Source organism: Pelobates fuscus, chromosome 7 (genome assembly GCF_036172605.1).
Source record: "Pelobates fuscus isolate aPelFus1 chromosome 7, aPelFus1.pri, whole genome shotgun sequence".
Lineage (NCBI taxonomy): Eukaryota > Metazoa > Chordata > Amphibia > Anura > Pelobatidae > Pelobates > Pelobates fuscus.
Genome location: NC_086323.1, coordinates 77,307,383 through 77,331,985, shown reverse-complemented (window position 1 = coordinate 77,331,985; position 24,603 = coordinate 77,307,383). Strand labels below are relative to the sequence as shown.

The window sequence follows — 24,603 nt, the reverse complement described above, 5'->3', positions numbered from 1 at the left end:
ATTTAAAGTGGGGAGATATGCAATACTGTAGGAGGCAGTTTAAATGAAGAGACAGAAAATAATGCATTGTTGCATAAAGTATAGCACAAGCAAGCAAAATAATTGTCATATATTTAATAAGGATGGCATCCTAAGCATTTTGTAAGATTACATATTTTGTTTGACGTGTGGCCCCTAATATACACTGAGCAAAATTATTATCGCAACAGTTTTGCTTTCGCCCCCATGTTTCATGAGCTGAACACAAAAATCTAAGACTTTTTCTATGCACACAAAAGGCCTATTTCTGTCTAAATCTGTGTTAGTGAGCACTTCTCCTTTGCCGAGATAATCCATCCACCTCACAGGTGTACTCTGTTCCGTGCCATAGCAATTGTCCCAACCCCCTTTTCTTTATCAGTAAAAAGGTTAAAACTTACTTTTTAAGCCAGCACCGGATGAGATTTTTCACATCCTGTCTGATATCGCAGTCCGATCAGATGATTCTCATAGAGGGGAGGGAGGACTTTAAATAAAAAAAAAAAACAGAAAATGCAATGCATAAAACAGAGAAACGCTGGGAGGGACTGCACCGACTTAGGAAGGGGAGATTAAGATGACAAAATTTATTACCACAGCGCTGTGCTTGCAGATGACATATATAATATTTGCACAGAATTTACATTATTAAAGAGACACTATAGTCACCCAGACCACTTCAGCTCAATGAAGTGGTCTGGGTGCCAGGTCCATCAGGTTTTAACCCTTCAGATGCAAACATAGCAGTTTCAAAGAAACTGCTATGTTTACATTTGGGGTTAAGCCAGCCTCTAGTGGCTGTCTTCCGGACAGCCACTAGAGGCGCATCTGCAACGCTGGAGGCATATTATGCCTCCATCGCGCAGAGTGTCCATAGGAAAGCATTCAGAAATGCTTTCCTATGGACACTTTGAATGCGCGTGCGGCACTTGCCGCGCATGCGAAATTCGTCTCCGCTGACGTTGGCGGAGGAGGAGAGATCACCCGGCGCTGGAATAAGGTAAGCTGCTGAAGGGATTTTAACACCTTCAGCGCCACGGGAGGGGGACTCCAAGTGTGGGGGCACCCTCAGGGCACTATAGTGTCAGGAAAACCGCTTTGTTTTACTGACACTATAGTGATCTTTTAAGCAGCCCTTAACAGAGCCCAAGTCACGTGCGCATATGGAGCTTTTAAAGCAAAAATGCTGCACATACAGACTTCTACCACCATTTTTAATGCAGAAGTGGTCATGGTGGCTGGGATAAACTTTTTAAAATTAATTTAGGAAAACACCTTAGTAAGACTGCCCAATAGCTTGTATCACTTGTGCATACTTGCCAAACTACTGTATTTTTGGTAACAAAGCCTAGCTTGGAATAATTCCTAATTACTGTAGATTTAGATCATACATATCTAATCTTCAATAGTGTCTTAAAAAGCAAATTATGCATTAGAAAACAAAGGACATTGTAGCTGGCGTGGTGTGCTGAAGCACTTGCAGTGTGGGCCTTTCAGTTGTAATAGCCCCATAGCCAAATGTTTTCAGCCCTCCCCTGATCTAAACAGAATGTTCCCAAGCCCTCTCCAAAACACAATCATACCATTCTCTTGTCCACCTGCTTGCCTTTACTTAAACGTGAAAACAACGTCTGAATCATTGATGCAGGATTTTAAATACATTAGTAAAGTTAATTATTTTTCTTTACTTCTACTGTTTGTCGAGAGTTCTTAAAACTCGTATTATTTCATTCTAGACCTTAAGAAACCTCAGAGAAGCATAATGTTGTTTCATTATTCACACATGCAGAAGAAATATAAAAACCCAGTAAAGAGGTCTTACAATAGTGCCTGCCGTCACCTTTGTGCCGATAGATACTTCAGCAGAAGAGGTTTTTTTTTTCTGTTTTTTTTACTGCAAAATATAATTTTCTATCTGAAGCTTTACTTATACACCTTCATCTGTCTGGACACAATATCACACATTCGGTATATTTCCTGTTCTAATTGTTCTTTTTTTTTTTTTTTTTACCCCTTGTGCCCATTTTAGTTATTTTGTTGTTTTTTTTTTTACCCTTTCCATGAATTTTATAATTATATGTCCAATTATTTGTGTTATTTAGGAGAAATCTTATTTAGACTTTTTTTTAAATGATTTGGGACCGTTGGATGGATAGATATATGAATCGATGATTCTCTTCTGGCCTACTGGTGTGGAGAGATGGAGTTCTCTGCAAAAGTATTTTTATCTCTTTTTCTCGCTCACTTCTTCCTTCTATCTTTCCTCTCCCATTGTTCACTTATCCTTTAATTATATAGTGTTACTCTGTGCAGTTTGTTACCTTCAGTTCAACTCTACTGGTCTACTTCGTGCTTCTAGTGGCTATTTAAAAAAATGATTGGGTAAAAAAAATATGTTTTTCTGTTGTACAGGGTCAACTAATTCTGAAATAAAAACAGATTTTTGTGTAATGGAAATATTTTTTAATTGTGCAAGGAAAGGGCTAAAATAGATTTGTATTCCATTTTGGTTATTTTGGATGATAACTTGCAGTTCCCTTTTCAGTTCTTGGCAATTTCCAGCTAGGTGAATAAGTCCTGTTTTATATATATTAAGACAAATCAAAAATCTTGTTCTAACTGTTGTTAAAACTTTTCAAATCATAGAAGAAATAATGTATTTAAATTCTGTACTCTTATGACAATCAAAATGCAGTGATTACTTCTTGTAACAGTAAATATATGTAGCAATAAACTAATGTCAGCACTCTGTCTGCTTTAAGGTAAATCATTTCTAGGGCAGTTCAATTAGAAATAGCTATGTTCTGTAAAATATGAACTCCTCTACGTATGCTGTATTGTAAGTTTATATAAATTTGAAGCATCTCTATGCTTTGAGACCAGGGTTTTTTTTTGTTTTGTTTTTTAACCTTTTATACAAATTGGCTCAAACAATCTTTATTTGGGAAGATAATCCACATTTCACATACCAATTACTACACATTGCTAAAATATCTGTTCAGTGAGACTGTGCCTGCTTGTGCTGATTTATGGTTATCTTTCAGTCTTCCAATGGCAACATCGACAAGGTAACCTGTCCTCTAGTCTATAGTAATTAGGGACTTGCGTTAATGGTGCAATCTGATTATTATGAAAATAAAATTATACTGCGGAAATTGTACGTGCTACAACGTATTTAGATCTTATGTGGCCAACTAGTAAAGTCTATTACCTGTGTAGACTGAAATTAACCCCCTCCCCACCCCACAAAAAAAAAAGTTAATTCTTGGTAATTCAAATATTCTATTAATGAAAGAAATTATACAATCTGTAATAAAACCTGTAGAATATATAAAAAAATTTTTTCAGATTTCAACCACAAAGACCACATTTAAAAAAAAACAAGTGGATATGGTGTTTGGTGAGACCAGGGTTTAATAATGATCTTCTACCCTTGGAAATGTTGTCATTTAACCATTAATCAGATTTTTTTACTTTGTAATTAACTGGTGCATACCAACCCACATCACAATGGGAACAAAACCTTACATTTTACATATGGGAAGTACTCAAAGCACAGCATTTTGGCATACGCATTGGTGCATCATTTTTTATCGCAATTTATTGTCCAAAATATCACAAAGATTAACAAGAAATTCACAGTTATTTTCGGTTTAACGACATCTTCTGACTTGGGCAACGTTACTGTCGGAAAAATGGATTGATATGATGATGACAAAAACATTGTTAATCCTTAGGAATACTTTTCAATTAACCTTTTGAGTGCCTGTGTACTTCTCAATACTTTTGACACTCTGGGTTAAACATTACTAAAGTATTTAGACTAAAAAAAAGACTTGTATTAGTAATGAACTATGCAATTTGGGAGCACAGGCCGCAATTAAAAAAATTGGAAATATTTTTGTTGGCGTCTTCCAAAGTCGGAGAATGCCCCATTTTTTTTTCTCTCCTGTTACATTCTTTTAGGAGGAGTGAGCTATATTTATCTATGAGAAGGGAGGGGATGATACGCTTTACCTTCACAGGCTGGCAATCGTGGAGGCTACATTCTTATCTGAACAAAAAGACTAAGAAAAAAAAGAGACCTCACCCAATTTCTCTCCCACAGTCCGGCTCAGAAATATTCATACATTCCATGTTTTATGTATCCATCTGTAAATCTCTGTCAGATAGAGGATTTGAGGGAAGAATCCAGTGAACATCCCACAGTTTGACCAACAGTTAAACCTTTCAAAGACCATAGAATGTACTGACTTCCCGGAGAGAACTCGTCACAAAAGGATAAACATGCACAAAGAAGTGGAAAAAAATGGGAAGATTCAAATTTTTAAAAACTACTTACTGCTTCCTGTGTACTCAAGAAAAAGTGACTTTGTAAAAAAACAAACACACATTGAGTCATTAACTGTAGAGGTATACCTCTTTATTTTTAGCACTAGCAAAGCTTTCAACAAGCTAAATTCAGGTCATTTGTAAAAAGAATATAGTCTCTCTAATGTGGCCCTGACTTTTAGTTCACTAAATATTTATATATTTTGCTTGTATGTTGCTAATTATATTTTTTTACAGGAACACTATAGGGTCAGGAACACAAATGTGTATTCCTGATCTTATAGTGTTAAAAACCCTATTTAATGCTCCGCATTCACCAGTTGGGAGAATGCTGTTGCATGGTAGGACAAGTCTAGTGGATAGGTAGATAGGTCTTCCTGGGATGAGTGGGTGCACACAATGTTTCCGTGCCAGAAGGGCTGCAGATGACCCAGTGGTCATGAGAGTCTTTGTGACTACTGAAAAACAACATCACTCCAGTAGCACAGTTAAAAAGTAATATTTAAAGAAGGGAGATCCGCAAAGCGTTAGTAGTCAGAGAGGAGACATTCTTGTCTCATGCCATAATCTACTATTGTCAGAGATATCTTTGTAGACCACAATTATGTTCCAGGGCAGTGGCCACTTTGCAATCTTGAAATGCTGCAGTCAAGTACAATTAGACTCTAAAAGTTGATGGCACCAGTACTTAGTCACTGGATCCTTTACTTTGCCTTGCAGGATTTTGACTGATTTGGTGAGCCTCAAAACCGGCAGCTACAGAGAGGTCTTCTGGGATATTACCCTAAGAACATTTAGACGTATCCAAGTTCCCTTCAGCTGTCAGTACCTGAAGCTGTCCTTACATCTTACGCAGGTTTCCCACCTCTTGGTGAACATCCCACACACAATCCAGATACAGTAACGATTTGTGAGGATCACCTTAATTTCTACCTGGGATGACGGAAATGCATCAGAATTTGTTGGTCAACCCAATATTCCCAGTCCCTGTTCCTGTGCCCTTGCCCATAGGGTTTTATGAATAACTGGAGTCATAGTGGGGATTTTGCACTATCTTGCCTTGCAAGAGTACTGTAGTTGCTCAAAACATATGTCACATACTCAGATGACAGTGTGATGATGGCCTTCCATGCTCTCTGTTTCCTTCTCCTCCTCATCATCTGGGGGGAGAGTCATAATTTGCTGTCTCAATGGTGCTAAATCCACAGAAAATAATGTAAATTCACAGGCACATGTCTGAGATCCTGACGTGGCCTGCCAGTTCCCACAGCCAATTATTTTCTTGTGTAGCTTAATATTTTTTCAGATACATAATAAAATGAATAAAAAAGTTACATATATATTACACACACCAATAAACTTGAAAGTGAGTAACTTTTTTTAATGGCATTTAAACAATGGAAGCCGTATGTGGGTTTTACATTTAACTGTATCACAATGATTTATTTTTGCATGGCTAATTTAAAAATATATTACGCGCTTTTTGGTAAGATGGGAGCGCAGTACTCATATGAAATTATTTGAACCTGCTTTCTGCCTTTAATATGTTAAGTTATAACAACTGAAAAGCTGCCCATTTAACACTTGCTACCCCTTGACATTGCAAGTTTCAGGATGCAGTAATATCTGGTGCACACACGCCAGACATACACACAATACAAGAATGAATTATGGTTGTACAACAAGGCATCAGTCGCCCTTTCTCTGTCTCAGAGCCGTCAATGAGCCGGATCCCTGTTCTGGAGCCGTGTTGGTGCCTCTCATGCTTACTCAAGCATAGACAGTCCTGTCATATGCTTGTATGATTGCTCCCTCACAGCATGCATCCCATAACCAGCCAAACGAGGCTTTACGTGGATGGACCCAGCCTGACACAGGCCTCGCTCCAGTGCAGCTGGTGATATGTTAACTAGAGTGTGTCTGATAATGCAGGCGTCCTCTCACCAAAAAAAAAAAGAAAACATCCTCCCAGCGTCTGTCTCCAAAATAGAAAATACTCCAGCTGGCCAAATACATATCAAAATAGCTGCATATTAGAAAAAAAAAAGAATAAAATTCAAACTGACCAAAAATGACCAGTTAAATATAATTGTAACCGGGCTGCACTCTGCTCATGCACCTTACGCATTTTGAGTTAAAGGCACTTATCGGACTATTTTTTCGAACTAGGGTTAAAGTCGTCTGTATGCACGTTTGTCATGACTCTGTTAAGTCAGCATCAGCATTCCTGCCATATGAGCAGCACTGAATTTAAGCAGTGGTAGTTATGTATTGTTAGTTCTAAATCCCTCTGTTGTCCATCTGTCTCAGACCAACCTATGTCTCTGATATGCTCATGTTTATTAAATTAAAGGTTTGGGCAGTATTATTATTGCAATCAAGGGGTTTATTGATCAAATATCACGTTGCAGTGAATAGAAAACCAAATTGCAAGAAATATGCTAAGATAACTGATTTGGAAAAAATATCAAATTAAGCTACATTCGGAGCTTGACTGTATTTTTATTTTTTTTTGTTTTGTTTTTTTAATTTTGAGTTCACTACAATACAGTGTAAAATGATTAGATTAAGTTTATTCACTAAATCCAGAATTGTAGGAAATTGAAATCCCAATAGCAAAATCCAAACTGAAATAGTTTAGGTGTGACTACAGCTGATTTGTAGAATTCTTCCAAATGTTAGACTTGACGAAAGTTGTAATTCTGATTTTTGTTCTTGACAATCTAATTAGTGAATAAACTCTTTAGTTGCAATATAATATCTCCATTGAGAAATTACCATCTGTCCCCATGGTGGGAATACACTTGCAAGCAACAGTGATGGACTACCTGATTAATCATTGTTTTTCTAGGCACAAAAATTTGTAGAATGCAAAGCTTTGTATTTTTGTGATCATAGGATGCCATCCCTCAATATAGGAGTAGCTAACTGAAATTACCGTAGTTGGTGTTAAATCTCTTAGACCGATAAGGCCAACTAGCTGTCAATCAGAAAGCCTACCCTTCCCTTCAAACTTTTTGTTCTTATTAACTAAAGGCTATTGTCTAGGTCGGAACTGCACCGTTGAGAAATATTTCCATGTTTACAATTTTGGCTTAAAATTCCATGATCAACAGTTTAAGCAATAAATTCCAAATATTATACAGCGCCTTCCAGAAACATGCATTTGTGGTTCTACATAGGTGCAGTTTAGCAGCTTAGCATTTTTTGACTTGCTTGTCTCACCTCTGGAGAAGAATTGTTTAATGTTTCCAAAATTGATTTATTTGCTCAATGTCTAATTTGCACTACCATTTCAGTCAAGTTAAAGCACAGTTGCAAATCCAAGCACTCCGTGAATCCACTGTACAGTAAGCAGATGTGTTTTCCTAAGTTCCCTTCCACCTTTTCTTTAATGTTCATAGCTTCCCGCTGCGACATTGGAAAAGTCCAAAGGACTGTGGTTTTAGCTTTGGTGGTGGGTCAAGTTTTTAATGCTATTGAATTACCATTTTTTTCTCAAGTCAGGTCCACACAGACCAGCTGTGCCTATTCAATGGGGTCATTCAGATTCATTATTCTCCATTAAAGGACAACTATAGTGCCAGGAAAACAAACTCGTTTTTCTGGCACTATAGGGTCTTTAGGTCCCCCCCACTCTCAGGGTCCCCATCCCGCCGGGCTCAGGAGGGGATAGGGGGTTAAACACTTAGTTTTCTCCAGCACCAGGCTCCCTTGGTGCTGGGGACTTTCTCAATGCTTTCCTATGGACGGCAGCATCTTCTCACTGTGGTTTTCACAGTGAGAAGCGCAGAAGAGCCTCTAGCGGCTGTCAAAGAGACAGCCACTAGAGGCTGGATTAACCCTATTGTAAACAGCAGTTTCTCTGAAACTGCTATGTTTTCAGCTGCAGGGTTAACCCCTTAATTGATCTGAAGTGGTCTGGGTGCCTATAGTGGTCCTTTAAGCTGTGAAATTGGGCAATCTTTTGTGTAGATATATTGTAAATGAAGTATAGAGAAATAATTCAGAATTAACAAACCATAATTTTTCTTAAAAGAACATTCTGTCCAATGCCCACTTACAAAATAAATAAAAATCACTGCTTAGTATATGTACCCCAAATGAAAACTTGCATGCACTCAATTATGTATTTTTCTTCATTGGGGGTTTATCTAAAATATGGTAGAAATATCTATGGTTCTCTTATCTGCTGCCTTCGCAAACCCTCCCCTTCTAATCTTGCCAAGACTTTCTGTGATTGTCCAATCAAAGACTTCCCATTGCAGCTCAATGTGAAATCTTTGTAATGCAGGTGCTCTGGGCAATTGCTGCATCTTTAGTTCCACTGAGCTGAATAAACCAGAAAGTAACAGAACCTATTGTCTGCTTGAAAGCCAGAGTGGTGTAACAAGGTTAATTTAGAAAAGTGTAATTTTCTATTGAAATCTGCACTTTTTGCAAAATGAAAAAATTAGGAAACACTCTTCACGCATAGAGCTTTTCCGCAAGTTAAAGTGTTATAGAGGTCTGGAGTGTCTTTTTAAACCATTATATTTAGTGCATTTCTACACCCATATAGATCTTAGCCAGTTTACTCTTTAAACCTTGCTTCTTTGTATGACTCAATGGCCCATTTACGTTGTCTCGTCAGTTTGGCATAGTGCAGTTTCACCCACTTTAATCTGTTCCTGCTTGTCACACTGCTATCAAATGTTACTGACCCTTTAATCCATCAAATGTATCACTGTCATTGGGTAGCGAGAGACTAACTCTGTAGTTGTGTAAAAATGCTTCGACTGTTGTGTGCTTCAAACTGATTGTTTAATACAAAATCTGTAACACACAGAAACTGTATCCTACACCTCTTTTTTATAGTGCTGTTTTTTGTCCTTGAGGTCAGTATGTGAACTTTCACAGTAGTAATATTACTGGTACAATTTATTTACATCAGCTTTTAGAGCTTTTAATCTGCATGTTTTGCCTTCTCTATCCATGCTAGCTAGTATAGGCCAACTTCTAACCTAACTCCAATTTAGATAGTTCCCAGGTCGACGCCAACTGAGATTATGCCCAAGCTGACTCCAACTCATATAATGCCTCCTGCTGACTCCCGCTCAGATAAAGCACATGTTATCAGCTCGGACAATGCCAATGTTGTATCCAGATACTGTTCGTTTACTCCTCTGTAAAGATAAAAATAAACTAACAGCATACATGGAGGGTAGTATCAAAGAATTCTGTGTACAATTTTTTAAGACTCTACACAGATGCAGTGAAATTAGCTTCATGAATTAAGTTTTGCATTTCGTTAACAGAATTGATCTAATTTCAAAAAATCCAAGATTAATTTTTACATTGTGCTAGCCAGGTATCTAAAAAAAATAAAAATACAAGAAACACTACAGAGTTCTAAACATTATACTATCACTGGTAGAGCTTACTCAGAAATTGAAAAATCTATAGGTGTAAATATGTATTCATCTAAATGTTTTTTGTGCTGTTCATCAAAATAGTTTATTCACAGAAGGTCATGTTTGCCCCAGTGACATCTAACTTGGAAGCTTAACCGGACATGTTGCACAGGCATTGCTGAGGTTAAAGTAGATTTGAGAAGTGCACCCTCAAATTGAGCAGGATACTGGGGATGGTTAGTGCTGTTCTGTGAATTCAGCAAGTACATTGACCCAGGTAGAAGTTCTGTGGTCTCATAAATTTCAATTAATTATAATTATTAATTCAAATAATATCAATTTTAATAAAGTTAGTGCCTAATTCGGTTGATATGACTGGTATTCCTTTAATGAAGGCATGACAGCTAGGTTATAAGTTGTTTTTTTTTTGTTTTTTTGCTATATGCCCTGATTGTTTGACAGAGTTTTATATTCCTTAAAAGCTTCTTAACCTGTGAGAAGATCATACAAACATGAGTAATGTGTTCTTCATATGAGCCCTGGTTCTCAACCTTTTAGGCGCCTTCTTCAAAAGCACATAACTTTCCAAACCTTGCAGGTGTTGTCTTCGAATTCACATAACTTTCCAAACCTTGCAGGTATCTCTTCACATAAACATAACTTTCCAAATTTCCTCTGTGTCTTTTTCAAATGTACAGAGTTTTCCAAGCCACCCAGGGGTCTTCTTCATATGCATATAGCATTCCAAACCTCAAAGGTGTTCTCTTTGCATGCACAGACCTATACAGACCTCCTAGGTGACTTAGTCACATGTTCACAGCTTTCAAAACTTCTAAAAGCTTTGTCTTATTTTTTTGTATTTTTTTTTTATCCTGTATTGAACTTTCCAATCTACCCAGGTGCATTTTTCACATTTCCCAAACCTCTAAAGTGTCTTCTCCACCAGTACTGAGCTTTCAGGGCTACCCAGGAAGTCTTCCATATATATATTTTACAAACTTCGCAGCTTTGAACTTTTGAGACTCTGCTCTTCTACACACAAATAAAGCTTCCTAAACTGCATAGATTTATTCCTCCATGCAGAGAGCTTTCTGAATTTCACAAATGCTTATTCACGTGAACAAAAATAATTATTTCCTTTGGCGCTTTTTTGTTTTTGCAGCTATTTTATACATTAACAAAAAAATTACTTTTTAAGCAATGTTTTACTATTGATAAGATCAGTGGAAGAAGTACAAAGTTTAAAAAAAATAAAAAATAAGTATATATATTTTTTCCCCCGACTTCACATAAGTGTTTGTTTAGTAACAGTTAATGCCATTTGGGCTACCAAGTGACTGATGTTGCACTGTCATCAGAAGACAGCTGTCTGGGCAGTGGTGACAGCGTGTGACAGAGCGCAGTCTTATCCCAAGAGAGAGTGTTCTGCAGGATAAGCTCACCTCCCGCTATCACGACCCTTTCCAGATGCTCCCTGCCGCCTCCTGGTTCTCCCTCGTTTGGCAATCAGCCCTAACGAGCTCTCTGGGGAGCTTTCAGGCCCCATTCCTAGCCATGTTTAGTGGGGTTAAATGAACTTGCTGGGCCAGGTCCCAGCCTCCCATCACAAGCCCAATTATTCTTGTTCTGTAGCCTCCAGGATCCCCAGACCAGTTCAGAGGAATTGCACACTAAGCTTAGATTATCCTTCTGCTGTTCTATCAGTCATGCAGTATATACGTGCTTAATAAACTTGTTGTATTTATATTCTATACGTATAATAACCATGAAATCATAAAACAATAGTATATGTTGATCTATCTAACCTTTTTTTTTCCAGTATCATTTTGAAAGTTAAAATATATACTGACATGCTGAACTATCTTGTGTTTACTCTAGAGTAATAAAATGTAAGAATTTTGTGTGCAATTTCTAAAGTTTAATTTAATAAATTCACTAATTTAAAGGAACACATTAGGGTTTGGAATTCATATATGTATTCCTAATGCTATCATTTTACTCAACCTATTCTGGTGCCCCCTCCCCCATGAGGGTTTAAAAAGTAAGTTTTACATACAATTACTACCTCGCTGCGCTGGTCTCACCATAGCTACTCCACCTTCCTGGCTGAGATCATCAAGATTGATGATCTCAGCCAACACAATGCTTCCCCATATGGATGCCTTGGGAGGTAGTGCACATATGCGGCAAATCACCCGTTGCACCAATTAAATGCTCTCTATGAGCACCGTTTGATTGAGTATAGTCTTATTCGGTTCACACAGGGGAGAGGTGCCTCTGGTGTGTTAATCCTGCTATTATAACATTGATGTATCTGCTAAAAGCAAATGTTTTGGATTGCAGGGTTAAAACCAAAAGGACCACTGCACCCAGACCATTCCATTAAAATGAAGTGGTTTGGATGCCGTTAGTGGTCCTTTAATTTCAAGTTTCCTGTGGTGTAGGAAAACCATAATTTTGACAGATTTGACAGGAAAATATAAATAATAGACTGATCTATGAAATAAATACACATGTGTATCTGTATATTTTATCTATTCTTAAAATGTGCCAATGCATAATACATTTGCAAGTTTATTTAATAATCTTTGGTTTGTGTTTCTTCCAGTTAACCGCCTGTGTTCATGCCTCAGCCTCCCTGCTTTACCCAATGTACTGGCAACACATATATATTCCTGTGCTTCCCCCACACCTACTGGACTACTGTTGGTCAGTATTTTCCTCCTGTCATTGAGTATTACCATCTGCATTGCATATTGTGTTAGTGGTGACCACATCATTAGCCTGGGTTCTATTATAATGAATGGAAGGCATATGCAGCAGCGATTTAAGCCATAGTTAGTGTTAATTGTTCATGTTCCTTACAAAGCAGTCATTTTACAAAGTTGTGATTGTTTCTAAAATTCCCATTGGTGCAAATTTTAGGTTGCTAGATTGCTGTGGTGAACGGGCATTGCATATGGGCACTAAGATATTTCTCTGCCCTACTTGCTTGCATGATTCTGTGTTTGCGTGAGGGTGCTATGTGCATGTGAGGAAGCTGTGCGTGAGGGTGCAGTGTGTGGGAGGGTGTGAGTGTCAGGGGTGCAGTGTGTATGTGTGTGTGTGTGTGCTGTGAGTGTCAGGGGTGCAGTGTGTATGTGTGGGTGGGTGCTGTGAGTGTCAGGGGTGCAGTGTGTGTGTGAGTGAAGATGCTGTGTGTCAGGGGGGCAGTGTGTGTGTGAGGGTGCTGTAAGTGTGTTAGTGTGAGTGTGATTATATCCCCCCTCCCTTCTTACCTGTAGCCTGGGAGGGGGGATCCTGGTGGTCCTAGTGGTGAGTGAACTCTAGCCTGTGGGGCTAGAGTTCACTCTTGCGAGACTGGAGCGTAGCCATTAATCTAGCCACGGTAGAGCTCCTCTGGGTTCCTCTCCTGTCTCCCTCCCTCTCTCCCCCACCAGCGGCCGCAATAAACGGCCAATGAAGGCACGCAGCAAGACCGGCGCTCAGGTTGCACTGGCCCTGCAGGGGCGGGCAGGGGAGATCCTGTGATCTCCCTGCCGGCCTCGGCCAATGGCCACTGTGGCCAACCGGGCAATAGCCCGGTGTGCCCGATGGTCAGTCCGGGCCTGGTTGTGGGTCTTATGTAAGCTGAAATAGTAGTGCAGCATTCCATATTGTTGTATACAGTTATGATGACATACTATGTTTTAGGATGTTAGGGTAATTATTGCATTTATTCATTAGATCAGAAAGTGTGGAGAATTCACCAAAATCTTGCAAATGTTATGCCAACGTTGCCAAGCTAGAAAAATAGTTCAGTTGGAGAATGTTTTTAATTTGACCATTTTATCATAAAATGTACAAATCACGTTTCAGTTCTTCTCATTTTTCAGTTTAGTGAACAAAGCCCATATGTTTTAGGTAACTAATGGCTGTGTATTCTGAGGAACCATGCCATTATGGCAATAAATGTTAAGATAATTTTTTTTTTTTTTTAAATGGTTGCTTATCCTAGAATCAGATACAAGCAATTATTTTTTTTTGTTGTGTTTCAAAGAAGGAAGTATCGTTCTTATATGAGGGTGGTCTGTCTGAGATCTGTGGGTGGTCTGTTCTTCTCTTGTTAAGAACAGAAATGAACATGGGATGCTACTGATTTGCTAATTACTGTTTCACAGACGTGAATTGTTCCATAAGTATCAAAAAGCAGCAGTTTTGCCTAGAACTGTCTCATATCTCCTCAAAATTACTTAATTTGGACAAATCAGCAACCCAGGGAGTTTGAATCTGCTCCTTTTTCGTGACTTATTATCCCTCTAATTAAATTTGGGACATTCCAGTCAGTGAATAGGATTTTAGCAGTGCCGAGTCAAGACATAAAACGGCTTGTCTTTAAACAAGAAAGAGATTTTTTTGAGTTTTAACTCTTTGCTGGCAGCCACAATTTACAACTGTAATTTTCTCCAAGAAGGAGTAAAAGCTGATGAATAATACAAGCAATTGGAAAGCAATGCAATCACGATCCCGAGAAGCCTCCCATGGGTCAGTGGTACCAACCTCTGGCACCCCAGCTGTTGTGAACTCTCTTCCCCTGTTAGTTAAACAGCACTGATGGGCATCCAACTAGCTGGGTATCAGGGAAATCTAGTCCAAAGCAGCAGTAGTGCCAAAGGTTAGCTTCCACTGGCCTAGACTGTCAAATGGGAGATCCGTATTAATTTCATCTTTGACCTTTGTTATCTGTCTGTCAGTCTATTTACCATCTTATGCCATTGCTTGTCTGTCCGTTACATCTATTAAATCATATGTAGTAATTCATCCATTTACCATATTATACTGTTCATCCGTCCGTCAGCCTGTCCACCTATTAATCCATCACTATCCATCTTATGTCTTTCTATCTGTCTTATCTGTTTGTCTATCCATCCATCAATCTCCCACGTTATTCTCCCCATTTATTAATCTGGCTGCATCAATTTATTAATGAAGTTGTCATTTTTGGTTTCTCTTTTTGTTGGTGTACTGCGCAGTGTAATTATGAGTTTAAAAAGGTATTCACTGTCTTAAAGAGGGTTTCAATAAACTGGGCCTTTTGTATGCTTTAAGAATGACTTATTGTTAGTTTTCTGTTTGGGAATTGTTTGGAATTACAAAAATCAGAAAATTTAGAACTATCTTTGTTTAATATGTGATTAGGATAAATAGGAAAGAGCAGTGCTGTCATTAAAAAAACACATTTAGTTGAAAGCAAGTAATGTATTTTCCTAGGACGGGTAACTATTACTTGTTTATGAAAATGTGCACATCAGTGTGTAACTCCTGGCCTTTTTATACCTTCAGTGCCCCGATGCCTTATCTTATTGGAGTTCACTTCAGCCTCATGGAGGTAGGTCACAGTTTATTTTGTCAATAAGCAGCTTTCCCTAGACCTTATATTAATTACCATATCACAAAATGTTAATCTAAGATTTTTAGCTTCTGCTTTTGTGGCACACAGTTAGTGTGTGATATGTCTGTCTTTTGATGTCCCAATATCTGTCTTTTATTATGGGGTTTAATGTCTGTCTGTGAATAGTAGGGAATCGAAACCTGAATTGCAAGATTTAGACTAAAAATGTCTTTCTCTGTTATAGTCACAACGTTGCTATTTCTGCCTTTATTTTACAATTTGATTTTTTAATTTTCTAGTTTGACATTTAGTTAATAAACCCCTACATGTCAAAAAATAGATTAAGTGAAATATATTAGAAGTGTGCCCCAGGTATATTATTTGGCTGGGTAGGTACATGGGTGAGTAGATTGTCAGATGAGTAGGTCGGTGATAAGACAGAGGTACAGATTGAGAAAATGTATGCAGATACACGTATACACGCAACTGTTGGTAAATATGTACTTTGGGTTTAAAGGTTTACCCTAAACGCCAAAACCACTACAGCTTACATGAACACTCCAGATACCATAACCATTACAGTGAGCTGCAGTGATTATGGTGCCAGGAGTGCCCTGATGTCCCCCCAATGTCAGTAATCAAACCATTTCCAAATTGTTTGACAATGTACCTATGATCCACCATTTAGAGCTGGAAGCTCTTTGCTCTGAGCATTGCATGGCTTATCTCATTAGCTATCAGCTAATATATTGTCAGCCAATGAGCCTCCTTTCACTGCAGGGCTGACATAAGCGTCATACAGAATCTCGGTGTAGTGGTATTACTACACAGATGCTCCCTCTTTTCTATTACAATGTAAAACATTGCTGTTTCTGGGAAACTGCAATGTTGACACTTGGCTGAAAACAGACAGACAGCCACAAGAGGCCCTTCTGTATTACATCTTTCAGAAAGGGGGGAGGGGGGGGTCGTGGGTACGTTGATCATCTGAATAAGAAATAAATGTATTTTTAACGTTAACGCTTTTCTTTAATATGAAAACAGAATTTAGCTTATTAATTAAATAAGGAATTGATAACCAATTTATAGTTGTTTTATGTGTTATATAGTATGGGCTTTAAGTACCAGTTTTAATGTTTTTGAAATATAATCCCTCTGCATAATGTCATGACATCAATAATGTTAAGAAGAATGCATAGATTTGAATGTAACTATTATCATCCAATTAAATATATGTATATATTTGTAAACATTTTGTTTTATTATGTCACTGCTCTTGCAATAACACAGTTTTCACTCTCTGTATTTTGACTATTTCGTTGTAAAATCCATAAAATCTAAGTGATCTAGATGTAATCAACATTTTGACTGCAATTCATCCACAAAGTGCCCTTAATACATTAAGTCCTGCCACTTCTAGGTACAATATATTAAATGGAAGATAATATAAAAAAAAATAATTATGCTGAAGAAAGTCATCATATTTTTTTTTAATTAACAAAATGCTTTATGCAGCAAGTGACCCAGTTCTATATGTTAATAAAGGGATTAACTCATCATGCTGCAGAAGGACCTATTACCAAAGAAATGGAATGGTTATAATTCTGTTTGTGATTCCATGAAATGAATGAACCTTCGTGCTTGCCATCACCAGCCAAGTGTAGTAGTGATGAGCTGTACTGTGCTCTTAATAAAATGACCACAAGTGGAAATCGTTCAGCACGTTTTTATGGATGCTATGTGCCGCATATCCCAATGCAATTAAGATTATTCACTAAAATGTAAATTGTTGGAATTTAATGTAAATTAAGAGTTTAATAGTCGAATTGAAAGTATAACTGATTTTTTAAAATTTATTTGTTTTGGCCTAACATTTGAAATTGACTAAATATTGACTTTGAAATTGCGATAAGTAGCACATTAGTGATAACCTTGCATACACTTCATTGCACCATAACCTTATCATAGAAACATTTATTCTGGAATCTTGCTTGTGTAGTGCTTGATTGTATTAGATTAGATCACGTTTTCTCTTTTATTTGAATAGACTTTTGCCATAGAAGATTCACTTTCGAGCCATGTCCACCTGCAGACATTTCTTCCACCCCAGGCTTTTCGACTTGCAGTCATTTCTTCTAACCCAGCCATGTCAACTTGCAGTAATTTATTCCAACCCAGGCATGCCTACCTGCAGTAATTTATTCCAACCCAGTCATGCCTACTTTTGCAGTCTTTTCTTCCAACCCAGGCATGTCCACCTGCAACCAGTTCTTCCAGGCCAGCCATATCCATCTGCAGTCATTTTTTCCAAACCAGCCATGTCCACCTGCAGTCATTTCTTCCAACCCAGCCCTGTCTACCTGCAGTCATTTCTTTCCACCCAACCATGTCCACCTGCAGTACTTTCTTCCAACCCAGGCATTTCCACCTGCAGTAATTTATTCCAACCCAGGCATGCCCACCTGCAGTCTTTTCTTCCAACACAGGCATGTTCTCCTGCAACCAGTTCTTCCAGGCCAGCCATGTCCATCTGCAGTCATTTTTTCCAAACCAGCCATGTCCACCTACAGTCATTTCTTCCAACCCAGGCATGCCCACCTGCAATCATTTCTTCCAACCCAGCCTTGTCCACCTGCAGTCATTTCTTCCAACCCAGCCCTGTCTACCTGCAGTCATTTCTTTCCACCCAACCATGTCCACCTGCAGTACTTTCTTCCAACCCAGGCATTTCCACCTGCAGTAATTTATTCCAACCCAGGCATGCCCACCTGCAGTCTTTTCTTCCAACACAGGCATGTTCTCCTGCAACCAGTTCTTCCAGGCCAGCCATGTCCATCTGCAGTCATTTTTTCCAAACCAGCCATGTCCACCTACAGTCATTTCTTCCAACCCAGGCATGCCCACCTGCAATCATTTCTTCCAACCCAGCCTTGTCCACCTGCAGTCATTCCTTCCAACCCAGCCTTGTCTATCTGCAGTTAGTCTTTCTAACCGAGGCATGCCCGTCTGCAGTCAGTCCTTCTAACCCAGCCATATCCACCTGCAGTCATTTCCTCCAGCCCAGTCAGGTCCACCTGTAGTAATTTCTCCCAACCCAGCCACAAACCGCAGCAGTCATTTCTCCCAACCATGTCCACCTGCAGTAATAACTCCCAACCATGTACAACTGCAGTAATATCTCCCAACCATGCCCAACTGCCGTAATGTATCCCAACGCAACCATGTCCAACTACAGTTAATTCTTTCTTTCTCTGCCTCCCTAATTGTATTTTCTCGCTTTATCCTTAGCCCTTTCTGACTGCAACCATGTCTTTTTTCTTCTATACACAGATGTTTTTTTCTTGTAGCTAGGTCTCTCTTTTTTCCCCCTCCCTTCTTAGAAATGCCCCTTCTCTTTATCAGTATCTGTCTCTTTCATCCATGTCACTCTACTTGCCAAGCCTCACATCTCCGCAGCCTTGCCCCTTCTACTTCTCAGCTGTGTCTGCCTACAGCAATATCCATTTCAATACCCAGTCATGTCCATCTTCTGTTGTGCCTTTTGCTTCACTCCTTAGCCCCCTCCATCTCCTTCTAGCATAATTAGCCAACATCACTAACCAAATTGGAACATGATCAGGACTAAAGTATTAATCTACAAAATGCTGGAATTTAAATATAACACAGAAATTAGACCGGAGCAAAGCACAAGATTTGATGCGGGGGGGATTACTGAATGAGTGATGCTCTGACTTGACAGATAGACAGAGCTCAAGGAAATCATAGATCTGAATCACAAAGAATATTAGTGGCAAACACTGCAGTTGCTAGAGGAAAGCTGAGCTAAAAAAAATGCCAAATAATTTGCAAAATTGCTAGGGATCTCCATTGTTGGAGATTGGTGCAATCACCGGTTTCTATATAGTTCCAAGCACCAATTAGTGAGACCTTCAGTCACAAAGAATAGTTTGTTTTACACCAAATCAAATGGCCCAACCAGGCAAGATTGTGGGAGACAATTACTAAAGAGTTCATTGACTGAACTCAATGTATGACACAACTTGAAAGGGGAAAGGAAGCCATAGAAAGACTCGGTAGTCAGTAACTTGCCAAACAAAACAAGCAGAGATGTACAAGCTTGGAGAAGACCTGGGTAATGGCTTTAAGCCACAAGTAACATTAGAGAAATGCAATGTACAATGACTTTGGTAATTATTTTAGAGGTTGTATTTGAAATACAGAGATTCATATTCATATTCAAATTCCTATATAAATATTATAAACTGTCTTTTGTAATGGAGATTTGTAAATATATATGTATTGGCTGGAAGGGATGATACTCTGATATCATTCCACAGCAGTGTCTTGATTACAAGTGTTGTCAGTGCAACTCAAAATGCTTTATAATGTTACTTATTTATCTCAACCTTTTCCACTAACATTGTATGTGATGTTTTTCTCTCTACTCAGAGGTTAAAAAGTCGCTCACTGGACGACGTAGTTCTTCTCAATGTCGATACCAACTGTTTAGAAACACCCTTTAATGATCTATGTGCACTACCTGCTGACGTGGTGAGTTTTACAATGTATTCATGTTTAATAAGGTTATTCACTCTAAATTCTCACTTCAGTGAATACCCTATAAATGTATGACAACATTAAAGGAGCATCCGCGCATTGGCTGAGCGCGCGATCAGCTGACACTCTCAGCCAGTAAGGTAAACCCTGCACTGTATGCGTTCGCTCAGGAGGGCAAACAGAACTATCCGCTTAGGAATTTCCATCTCTCTGGCATTAGTAGCGAAAGCAGGGAGTGTCACCAAATTGAACTCAAGTTAGAAATCAAACCATTCAAAAACTGTTTGACTTGTTACACTGGGGGGCACCCGGGCACTGCTCCCACCATAAACACTACAGAAAGCTAGTGTGGCAGATGGTTTTATGGGTAAATAAAAAATGTATCATGCATGTATGCTAAATGCTTTGTAAGGGCACACTTTTTCACGAAAGCCTGTGAATTTTTAAAACTGGTATCTATTTATTTGAATATTTTTTTGTTTAATTAATTTTTGTCCATATAATGCTATAAAACTGTGAATCGCTGCCAGCCTGGAGTGTTTTTAACACTTAAAAAAATAAAAATAAAGAAATTTCTTTACTTCTTTATTTTGAGATACAACACTCATACATAAGCAGCAACAAGAACTTTAGCTTTCAGTAACCATGGCCTGTAAACATGTTTGTAACCTCATGACTTTAAATGTGGGTTGCAAGAATATTGTGGGAGAAAACATTAATTAGAGAAAGAGACAGGTCAATATCCTATTTTGGTCCAGCTGTCATTTTGGTGCTTTTTTGGCAGTGTTGAATTTATTATTTGCTAATATTAAAATGGAAAAATAAAGCAGCATACTCTGCTAAAATTAGGCAGCCATATGAGAGTGTGCACTGCTGCACTCCTAGAAATAGTCTTAAAAACAAATACATTTTTGGTTTAAATATATGTAGTATATATTGTTGCACTGGTAATGTTACAATGTAGTTAATCATTTCAAGATTTTGTATTCAGATAACTGCTTAGTTAATCAGTTTAAAAAAAAAAAACACTTACTGACCCTGTTTACTGATTGATATACCTCCTTACTGACTCTTATTCGAAAGGATAGTCCCTAATTTGGGCACATAGTCCTCTTCCTCACTCTTATATCCTTTAGTTCCCTCTTCCTAGCAGCGCCACATATTTTTGTTTTGGTGTGTATGAGTGTATTACAGAGCTTTATAGCAATGCAATGAAACATTTACAATGTGTATATAGAGATTAATCTGTATAAATAAGACACTGTATTTTTGGTGTAAATTACCATTTTGTTTTTTACCATTTTTATGGCATGAAGTTTTCAAAATGCCATTGAATAGCCATGCCTCCTGGCCAAACTTCTATTCACATCTTTATAGAATTGAGGTGTTCCTCTTTTGGCCATCTGAATTATTGGGATGGATGCAGCGTTTCCAAATTCTCATACTTGTTGATCCAGAATCAAAATGCATGAATTATGATGAAATTTGCAAGTGCCACTCAGGCCGCATGTTTTACCAAGTGTAAATCATGCAGGAACCCTATGACAGAATGCATACTGTGATATATATATGATCTGGTAAATGTCAGTTGTGGCATGCTGGCGACTTACGTTGATGTGTGTGTATTTTTGAACATTGGCTCAGCAAGCGCTGTCCACTACAGCTTGAAACAAACTCATTGGTTGGTTAGAACAGAGGTAACATTACTGCCTTATGAATGGGAAACCCAGGATGAAATCCCAGTCAGATTGGGGTCCTTAGTGTCGCTCAACGTCTCATCACCTCCCTGACTTCCCCTCCAAATAGCACTCAGGTTGGTCCTCCTGGGATCGAGTGATACCCACTTGAGTTTCACTTGATCATGGCATTCTTGTGATCCGGTGTACAGTTCCATTATGTTACCTCCAGATTGAGTGCTTTGTGCTCCATTAAGCCGATAGTGTCCTGAAAGCCCATAAGGGGGTCTACCTGGGCCAAACTCTAGACTCCCTTATGTCCTGCAAAGTCTGACTCAGTAAGGAAGGGCAAACATGTTAAAGATCTCTTCTGGAGGATTTGGCTCATAGTCCAGCACCAGTTGTTAAAGTGGCTGGGTCAATCCATCACAAATACTAGAAATAAAATAAATAGGGGAGTAACATAAAACAGGTGGAGGGCTGACAATAGGAAGCAATATTTTTTTTCCTCTTTAAATTATTGTTTCCATGTTTATGTGGGTGGTGGTTTATGAATCATGTAATCCAGGATGTCCAGCCTGTATTGTGCTCTACGCTCGTTTTAAACGGGTGTAATTTTAGTATCTGTCCTAAAAAATATTTATTGATAACCTGTTTTAGAAAGCCTTTCTCCTGCTTTGGATGATGTAACAAAGTTCAATACCCCTTGAAGAGTGACGCCTGTGATATCCACAGAGCTCTCTAACTTTTAGTTTGTGTACACTGGATTTGTACCCTCTTACAGGCTAAAAACTTTAAAAAAAAAGCTATGTTATTTCATAATTTGTAAGCGAGTGTAGTGTAAATAAAAAAATAAAAAGTCATTAGGCCCAGGGTCATGATGACAATCAATAACTCTAACAGAGATACACACACAATACTTATAACTAGTAGCATCTGTTTCACGTGAATTAACCCCTTCATGTATGCGAGGCATTGGCTGCCTTACTGTAGCGAGCCACCTCATTTGTCACATTTTAAATGCTGGATCCTAATTATAGCAGACTTCATTAGAGTCACTTTCAATGAGCCTGCATCGCATCCTAATCATTACTGCAATGAGTTGCCTTTTTCCTCCTCACGGTTTCTCGTCCTTAAAGCGAGATACTAATTATCAGCCCAGTTCACTCCCCACCTGCTTATCCTCCTCATACAATTACACGTACAACTAGTGCACTCATTATAATTACAGACTTCTCTAATGTTAGTTGGAAGCACCGAATGCCTAAGGTTTCGGCACCTTAAGATCAGCTTTTTTTTTTTTTTCAGATTTTGTCTGTAAATTCTGCAATCTATGTATTTTATGTACCACTTTAATAATACAAATATGTTAAAGGGAAGATGGAGAAAATCCTTCCATAAGCTAATGGAGCACAGAGAGACCTTGTGTTTGCATTTTTAAGAACATTTCTGCATTTTTTTTTTGTTTGTTATTTTTTTTTTATATTAACATTTTGCTTGCTTAATTCAAGCATAGATTATAACTGTGCATCCATAAGCAACCCATTTGCAAGATAGTGAAGAACATATAGAATATGCCTGTTTTACATCATTTTATAGAGTTGAAAGAAAGAAAATGTGAACCCCAAACGGAATACATTTGGTTTTTGAGATATGTGTTATTTTATTAGTGGCCAGGGAACAGTCATGTGTCTGTCACTCACTGCTTCCCACTATCAGACCCCCCATTTAACACTTTTAGTAGCCAGAGGGATCTCTAATTGTGTCCACCATATTGATGTCCTCTACAAATCCAGGAGAATTAAGAGACTGTCTTCTACTGACACCACATACCTGATCAGCTGTGAGACATCACTCTGTTTAAAATAGCGCTTTTAATTCATTATATCTTTATTACAGCCAGTATATTAAAGATGTCAAAGTTAAACTCAAAATATAATCACTTGTTCATTTTAACCCACTTGTCATTGACTACATTTTGATATGGGGTATAAAGGGGACTCGTTTAGCCCTGTAGCCATGTCTATTATTATATATAGTTAGTTGGTTTGGTTCTGTGTGTGTGTTTGTGTATATAAGTATATGTATGTATATATATATGTATGTACGTATGTAATATATATGTGTGTGTAGTTATGAGGATGTTTTTATTATTTTAGCTACAGGTACAAGGTAATGACAGCATTATCTCAGTATAATTGCGATATCTTTAACCCCTTAAGGACCGGACTGTTTTTGCGATGTTGTACATTTGCGACCAGGCATCTTTTTACACTTTTGTGGTGTTTGTGTTTAGCTGTAATTTTCCGCTCTCTGTTCCCATACAAATTATATATTGTTTTTTTTTCAGGACAAAGGGGGCTTTCTTTGAATACCATTATTTATATAATCTCATGTAATTTAATTTAAATTCTTTTAAAAAATATGATGTAAAATTGAAAAAAATACATGTTTTTTACTTTTACTTGAAAAATCTTTCTCATCTACAAAAGTGAATGAAAAAAAACTGCTAAACAGATTCAAAATGTTGTCCTGAGTTTAAAAATACCCAGTGTTTACATGCTTTTTTGCAATTTTTTTGCATGTTATAGGGCTAGAAGTACAAGTAGGATATTGCGGTTTCAAAACATACATTTTTAAAATGTATCAATAGTGTCATTGTAACACTATTATCTGTCATAAATCTCTGAATAACACCCCACATGTATATATATTTTTTAAAGTAGACAACCCAGGGTATTCAATATGGGGTTTGTCCAGACTTTTTTAGTAGCTACTTGGTCGCAAACACAGTTAGTGGCCAAAGTTAGTGTTCATATTTGTTTGTGTGTGAAAAAAGTAAAAAAACTAAATTGAAAGCTAATTTTGGCCAGTGTTTGTGACTAAGTGGTTACTAAAAAAGACTGGACATACCCCATTTGCAATACCTTGGGTTGTTTTCTTTTGCAAATGGTATGCCATCATGGGGGTAATTCTCATTCCTGGGCTACCATACGCTCTCAAAGGCAACGTAACCAATCTGGCTATTTTCAATGTAAAAATATTTGACCCATATATTTGACCCGGTAACTTTCAAAAATGCTATAAAACCTGTACATGGAGGGTATTGTTACACTCAGGAGACTTTGCTGAACACAAATATTAGTGTTTCAAAATAGGAAAACGTATTACAACAATTATATCATTAGTAAAAGTGCTGTTTGTGTGTGAAAAATGCAAAAAAAGTAACTTTCACTGACAATATCATCGCTGTGAT

At 38.0% G+C, this 24,603-nt stretch overlaps 1 protein-coding gene across 5 annotated transcripts in view; it reads left to right on the top strand.

Moving 5' to 3' along the window:
* The window catches only part of DENND1B (DENN domain containing 1B), a 152,337-nt gene that overhangs the window by 88,533 nt on the left and 39,201 nt on the right, over positions 1-24,603 (top strand). For all 5 annotated transcript variants that reach the window (XR_010084023.1, XM_063426097.1, XM_063426096.1 and 2 more), the window contains 3 exons: positions 12,352-12,452; positions 15,066-15,111; positions 19,564-19,665. Coding sequence is in view for 4 of the 5 variants with exons in the window: in XM_063426097.1 (XP_063282167.1) it covers positions 12,352-12,452; positions 15,066-15,111; positions 19,564-19,665 (249 nt within the window). In the remaining variant the exon portion in view is untranslated. The remainder of the gene's footprint in view (positions 1-12,351; positions 12,453-15,065; positions 15,112-19,563; positions 19,666-24,603) is intronic.